This window comes from Alexandromys fortis, unplaced genomic scaffold (genome assembly GCF_014885135.2).
Source record: "Alexandromys fortis isolate MF-2015 unplaced genomic scaffold, M_Fortis_MF-2015_v1.1 scaffold_5, whole genome shotgun sequence".
NCBI classification, from domain to species: Eukaryota; Metazoa; Chordata; class Mammalia; order Rodentia; family Cricetidae; genus Alexandromys; species Alexandromys fortis.
In genome coordinates, this window is record NW_026067924.1 from 15,696,669 (window position 1) to 15,704,065 (window position 7,397).

The 7,397-nt window shown below is 44.4% G+C and overlaps 1 protein-coding gene across 1 annotated transcript in view; it reads left to right on the top strand.

The window, feature by feature from the left end:
• Positions 1-5,451, top strand: part of Scgn (secretagogin, EF-hand calcium binding protein) — a 29,284-nt gene extending 23,833 nt beyond the window's left edge. Inside the window, exons 10-11 of the mRNA XM_050142710.1 lie at positions 706-774; positions 5,016-5,451. Coding sequence (XP_049998667.1) covers positions 706-774; positions 5,016-5,144 — 198 coding nt within the window. The 3' untranslated portion in view covers positions 5,145-5,451. The remainder of the gene's footprint in view (positions 1-705; positions 775-5,015) is intronic.
• The last annotated feature ends 1,946 nt before the right edge of the window (positions 5,452-7,397 follow it).

Sequence of the window (7,397 nt, forward strand, 5' to 3'; positions counted from 1 at the left end):
CAACCCTAGTTCTAGGGGATCTGACACCCTCTTCCAGCCACCAACGGCACAGGCGTGCAAAGGGTGCACAGAGATCCAGGCAGGCAGGACACCAATACACATAAACTAAAACCAAACAACTCGTTAAAGACATTGTGAGGCAGAAGGCATTATATAACAGGTACTTTAGGAAAAGATGGACATGTTTGGATGTCTATGCTTCATTTTACTTTCATGTTTACAAAGATTACAGAATGAGTAGGAAAAATGTCTTATATCCAGGAGAAACAGTTTCATATACGGATTCAATTGCAACCGCCCTCCGTTTAAAGCTTACACTTGCAGCAATGACCAGATGATTGCTCAGGTATAAAGCAAGCATTTTAAACGTCCAATCTGTCTTCTCAGGATGATTGCTGTACGATTAACACTTCCTGGAACAGAAGCCATGTGAGGGAAGTAGATGTCAATAAGTTCCATGTCAGTGCTCTTTGCTGAGGGGCTCAGAACCATGTTTCCTCATCTGGGGGCAGGAAGCTGTGGATGGGGGATTCTTTAGCTCACGCAGGGCACTCATAGCCCGTGAGAATAAAAAGCAGAGAACCCCGTTCCTAAATCGGTTCGCAGTTACAAATGAACACTGATTGATCTATTTGTCAAATTTATTCTTTAGCTTTTTGAACTAAGAAAATGATATGTAAGTGATTTGAGCTTTCTATCCTTCAGAGCAAAACTGGGGCCCTGGAAGGCCCCGAAGTGGATGGATTTGTCAAAGACATGATGGAGCTGGTCCAGGTGAGTTCATGAGGCCAAAAGGGCTACTCCCATCATGCACTGGGGTTGACATTGTGACAAATCACACTGTTTATTTCTGGGACTGAGTGAGGCTGAAGATTAATGCTAAGGAGAAAGATCTGGAGACATTTCCTGTCTCAGAACCACTGAGATTCCGGGAGACGCAGCATGTCCCTTTCACAGTTTAATTTCTAATGAGTTACAATAACACATAATCAAGGCAGAAGTGTCTTTTAACCCCATTTTAAAGTCATTAACTCTTCCCAAACAGCCCGGTTTTGCTGTGCATTTTACTGTTTTATTATTTCAGTTGCCTGGAGTCTTTTCCCCCCTCTATTACCTCTCAGACTTCATTATTACAATAACTACAGTTTCAAATTTAATTTCCCATAGAACTTTTTTTTTTCATCACAGGGTGTTTCAAACATCTAGCCTAAGAAGGACACATACTGTTATGACATTGCTGAGTCTCGGGCTGAGGCCATTTAGGTTATATTGTGTTACATGGCTGTTTCTTGGTAGGGTCGATGATGTTTCTAAAATGGCAATCTCCTTCTTTTTTTTTTAAAAAATATTTATTTATTTGTTTATTATGTATACAATATTCTGTCTGCATGTATGCCTGCAGGCCAGAAGAGGACATCAGATCTCATTACAGATGGTTGTGGGCCACCATGCGGTTGCCAGGAATTGAACTCAGGACCTTTGGAAGAGCAGGCAGTGCTCTTAACCACTGAGCCATTTCTCCAGCCCCCAATCTCCTTCTTTTGAACTTCGTTCTCTATACTTGTTTATAATCCCCTACATAGACAACTCCAGCCTCTCTTTCTCCAGGGAGCAGTGTAGACAGTGGATTTAGTAGTCTGTGTACCTAGGGATTACTTTGAAGTACATTATTGTATGCACGACGATTGCATACTAGCTGTCCCAGACAGCAACAAATTAGAGCAACAGTTATTTATCACTTTTCAAGTCTCAGAATTATTGCAAATATGATTAAAGCTAAGGAACCTTGCTTGATAGCAGGCAGGTTATATGGTCTATCTAGGCTGTAATTAAGTATGAAATTGTATGAACTTACAATGCTTGTCTTGAAAATTTGAGATTACGTTTGTAGAACCCCTAGTCAAGGAATCTAAGCACTCCTGTGTTACTGACTTGCTATTAAGACAGCCTTAAAGACAGAGGTTCCATGGCATCTATGTTTTATCTTCAGTGATCCAGATATTTTTAAGGAGCAATATTCAGTTTTCCTAACTTGTAGTGCTATATCCAGATTAAAAACATAACCTACATGGTAGAGTGGACTTTCTCTTCTCTCCTCCCTCCTTAATCCCCACCACTCAAATTCCCCAAACACTTCTCACTTACTTCAAAGAAATAATTATTCTGAAATAAAATATATTGTTCTTCAATTAGGAATAAAAGGATTATAATAATTTGAATGAGGTAAAGACACTGGTAAATAACTCATGATTAGGTGTCTACCACTCCAGTCTTCTCTAAGCATAAGGATTTCCTATAAGGGTGCCGGAGTGGATACTCCTTATTGAGAACAGTTATAGCAGTGAGTTATTAAAGATGTTGAAGACTATATCGAAGGCCTTTAAAGTAAGGCCCAGCCTTACCAGTCTTCGCTCAGGGTTCAAAAGAGATGTTACAGTAAGCGGAGGAACTCCAAGGGCTGTAGAAAACTTCTCACAGAACATTCTTTCTACGCTTGGGCTTTTTATGGTTCTCTCTTTCTTCTCCTGCCTCTAATATAATTCTTCTGACCTAATTATCTACATTTTTTAGCTCTAATTCTCTGTCTCAATTCTAATTCCAATTTCAATTCACTTCTCTGTCTTCTTCTTCTTCTTCTTCTTCTTCTTCTTCTTCTTCTTCTTCTTCTTCTTCTTCTTCTTCTTCTTCTCCCCCTCCTCCTCCTTCTTCCCTTCCTCCTCCTCCCCCTCCTCCTGCTCTTTCTTCTTCTCTTTCTCCTCCTCCTCCTTTATTTTCCTATATTCTTATTCTTTTACATTTCTGCTGATTTCTGCCAGCTTCTGCCTCAAGGTACTACTTCTTTTGTCTTGTCTCCCAAAAATCTCTCTTGCCTCATGGGTTTAAAGCAAAAGGAGTTACAAGAATAGCTCTCACTGGTCAGAAACACATTCCTAGGCTAAGTGATGGTGATGAGGGCAAAGCAATTGCCGTGGCAATATAAGGGTCCAAGGTTGCAGAAGTGAGACTGTGACCAGAGGGCAGGGTGCAGTGAGATAAGCTTTGAGATATAGGTCTTTAGTTAAAAGACTGGCAAGCAAAGAATAGGCATACTTTAAGGTTAATGTGAGGTTAGCTTGGGACAGAAGCTTCCTATCTGCTGGCAGAGTGAATCCAGGACACTCATGTTCTCTATCTCTCTGAGAGCTAAAGCTCAACAACTTCAGACATGCCCTAATTCTTGTCCTTGGGCATCTGTGAATGTCTCAATAGAGGTCTCTTTGCTGGATACCAATACTGACCAACTGTCTGCCAAGGAAGATAATTGCAGGAGGGAGGACATTTAACTTTGTACCACAAAGACCTGGTTAAGGGAGTAAGGGTATTGATTGTAGTTTTTTCTTGTTCATATCACATATTGTTGTGAGAGTCATCCAATGTACCAATGCATAGGGAAAATTGTGCCCAATAATTGATTAATACATCACCGGAGGGAGAGCTATGGCTTCACAGGGAATTTACAGTAAGGACATTGATTATTCATAAAGCAAATACTCCTACCCCCCTGCCCTGCCTGTGGACCTCCTCCATTGGAATGTGTGATCCCGGTGGGTGAGCTTTGTGATTTGTCAGCTAAGTAAGCGTAATCCTATAAACCGCAGAAGACTAGACAGACATCTCCACTTTGCATCTGTACAACAGACGGTTCTTCTTGAGCAGCTTGCTGTAAAGACTTCTACGCTATGTTTCCTTGAGCTGCACACACACCGGCCTAGGACTGAGACCCAGGAAACTATACTTTTTGAGCCCAGAGAAAGGAACATCCTGACAACGCATTTCATCCTGCCCTTGTGGTCTGATCACTAGGGATGCTTCTGACAGAGGTGTGGGCGGTCCCCAGTCCCCCCAACCCTAGCCCAGCCTGGTGCTCCCTTAGTTTCTGCTACTCTTTTCTCTCCTCTCCCTTTAAAGCCACAGTCAGGACAGATGCGCCATCAGCCAGTCATTCTCCATGCTGGATTGTTGGTTAGCCCCTCTGGCTGTGTCTCTCTAGTTTGAGAATGGGAGGTTTTGTCCCCTACTGAGGATCTTTTAGAGGTTTCTTTGGAGGTAAAGAAAGCTTGAGGTGGGGTTGGGGGTGGGGTGGGTGGTGTTTGTCAGGGGCTCAGAAGTCTCTGGAAGGAAGCTGCCCTTTTTCTCCACACTCAAGTAATCAAGAAGAATGGACATTAGATTCACTGATTTTCTTCTCTTTTGATATCAGTTTGGCAGTTTAGATTCATCCCCCTTCCCCAGCTTGCTCTAGAGCTGGGTGAGGCGGTACAACCAGAGCTCTGTGCCGCCAGGAGACCTGGCCTAAAAACACCAGCTCTCTCCCCTGGGAAGGAGACTGAGTTCCTGAAGCCTCTTTCCTAGTCTGGCCAATGGCTGTCACTATTCCCTCCTGAGACGGATGGGATGAAGTGTGTGACAGGTGTGTGAAGCCTGGAAGCTTCGATGCTTCCCTGGGGTGCAGGTATTACTGTCCCTCTTTAGTCTGGAAGCACGCCTGGAATAAATCCCCAGTTGCTACTTCAAAACATGACATGGGAACTGAATTTTCCTCGCATATGAACCCTCTTTAAGCTAGAGGCACTAAACATCTCATCGATAATAATAAAACAGATCTCCTCTCATTGGCATAAATGACAAGGACTCCTGCCACAGTTCTCTGCTTTGGGACAAAATGTCTTCAGTCCAATAGCTTATAAGGCAGACTTTTCCACAGCAACTATGGGAATCGATGTGGAACTAAGATGCCAAAAATGTTTATTTACCATGCCTGAAGGTGCAGGCTAAGAAATCAAGCCACTGCCCGCAGACATTAGAGACCCTGGAGGGGATGAAGAGGCAGCAGCTGTCCCTGGCTCCTCATGGCCCATCATCTGCTCCACCACCAAGTTCTCAAAGCCTAGAGGACTCGGGGAGTGGGGGGGGGAGAGCTCTGGAGTCTGGCACTGCCGCTGGCCTTCTGAGTGACTATGTCCTCTCATCCTCAGCCCAGCATCAGCGGTGTGGATCTGGATAAGTTCCGGGAGATTCTGCTTCGCCATTGTGATGTCAACAAGGATGGAAAGATCCAGAAGTCTGAGCTGGCACTGTGTCTCGGGCTGAAAATAAACCCCTGATCCCTGACTGCTCTGCTCTCTGCTTATGTGTGTGGGCTCTTGTGAGAAGTGTGCGCTTGGCTCACACTTAGACCTAGTCAGCAAACCTTTTCATTGACGCTGCGGTACTCTTGGGCAGAGGGGGGACCCTTGGGTGTTGTTTCCAGAGGCAGCCATGATTCAGTCCCATAGCAAGCCCCCATGCAGCCTCTTCTGTCTTCCCTCCTTGACCTGTCTCCTCCAGAGCCTCAGTTTACTTGCTGATCGACTCTGTTCAACCTTCCCCTTCACCTGGTGGATAGGGGTAGCCCAACCAACCACCTTTTGTTTGTCCTTGAGCTTTCTGCTCAGTTGGATTGTTACCTGTGCTGTGCTGTCGCTTCTACAAATCTGTCTTCACGTGGGAAGACATCTGTAGTCAAGAATAAAGATGTGTTTGAGTCATAAGCTTTGTGATGTCCTGATGGTTTGGTGGGAGACTTAGCTGGGGGTGAGGGCCATGATCCTCAAGCAGCTTTTAGCTGCAGGGAGCTAGCAGCTGCCCCAAATCAATCTTTTTAATTGGATGGAAAGAGCAGAGTGTTGTGGACCAATGGAACCAAATCGAAGACCTGGATATCAATCCATACACCTACAGACACCTGATTTTTGACAGAGAAGCAAAAAATATAGAATGGAAAGAAGAAAGCATATTTAACTTGTTTATTTACATTTTCACAGACACTTGACTGGCTTGAAGCTGCAGTTCCCTGAGGTTACTTTTTTGTAGCTTGGCTGTCAGGTCAGGCTAGGCTCCTACTGAAGCTGGGCGGGGTGGCTGGGCACAAGCCATGCTCCCTCTGCTGTTTGGCTGTCCTGCCTGGGTACTTGGGACCAGGTGGCCAGTCCCTGGCAGGAGGGGACTCATCCTAAAGAGGTACTTGTGCGAGTGGAGCCCTAGTGGAGCTATGGATCCCAGAGAATGAAGCTTTCCACTGGGGTCCAGGCGACAGAAAGGAAAGCCTGAAGCCCTGGTCCTAGCTCGAGGAGGGGCTGGCTCCTGAGAGTCGACACACTGCTGATAACTTACCATAGGTGGATTTCCTTCTGCTCATCACCTTTGTCAGTTTCTGCTTCCTAATGAATTTTAAGAAGTGGTAGTTTTATGAATGGAAGAGCCTCCTGTAACACTGGGGCAAAGGTAGATTGGGCCAAACAAATGAATTCAGTATTTTAAAAGTTCTTGGCTATTTCTAGCCTAAAGAGACTTGTGAAAGGAAGCAAAACAAACCAAAAACAATGTAAATGGGAAGAAAAATATCTGATCTTAGAATTAGGAGCCCTGGTTTAATTTTGAGCTCACGATACACCAGTTCTATAATAGTAGTACATCTCATTCACGTATACTCATGCAAATCTTTTAAAGAGCAATTTCTTCATTTTTTTTTAAAAACAGTGGTTCCATTGATGAAGCATCTGCTGCACAAGCACAGGGCCCTGAGTTTAGATCTCCAGCATCATAAAAGCCAGCCCAAGAGGCCCCTCCTATGATCTCCATGCTGGGGAGGTAGAGACAGGGGCATCTGTAGTGGTTGCTGGCCAGCCAACCTAGCTTAATGGGAGAGCTCCAGGTAGAGTGAGAAATCATGTTCAAAAACTAAGGTGGAGAGGATAGAGGAAGAAATCGGACACTGACCTCTGGCCTCCATGTGCACATGCACCCACATGTGCACATGCACAGAAATAGTAAAGCACGGTGGTTAGCGGGAAGACAGCATTCTCTGCCAAGCTGATGTGTGAGCGTTCCAGGAATACCATGCTCTGCACAAACATCAGGTGAGACAGTGGCAGTGACAAGGAGAGTAGCTGTGATCTACTACCATCCTGCGCCTTTGCCCTATCCCTGCTTCCAAAACCCTATGGTGTTCTCCCCTGCAGTTGCTAGTCTAGAAGTTCTTCACGGGGCTGAACATCAAATGTTCTTCTTAGCTATGAGGTATTACTGTATATGTCTGTGGTCACCTCAATTTATTTATCTTTGAGGCACATTTCTTTTTTTCTTTTTCTTTTTCTTTTTCTTTTCTTTTTTGAAATTTTTGGTTTTTGGCTCAGAGGTTAAGAGCACATACTTATGTTCTACCAAAGAGTTCCATTCTCATCATCCACATCCGGTGCTTCATGCCAGCCTTTAACATCCAGAGAATCGAGAGAGAGAGAGAGAGAGAGAGAGAGAGAGAGAGAGAGAGAGAAGAGAAGAGAAGAGAAGAGAAGAGAAGAGAAGAGAAGAGAAGAGAA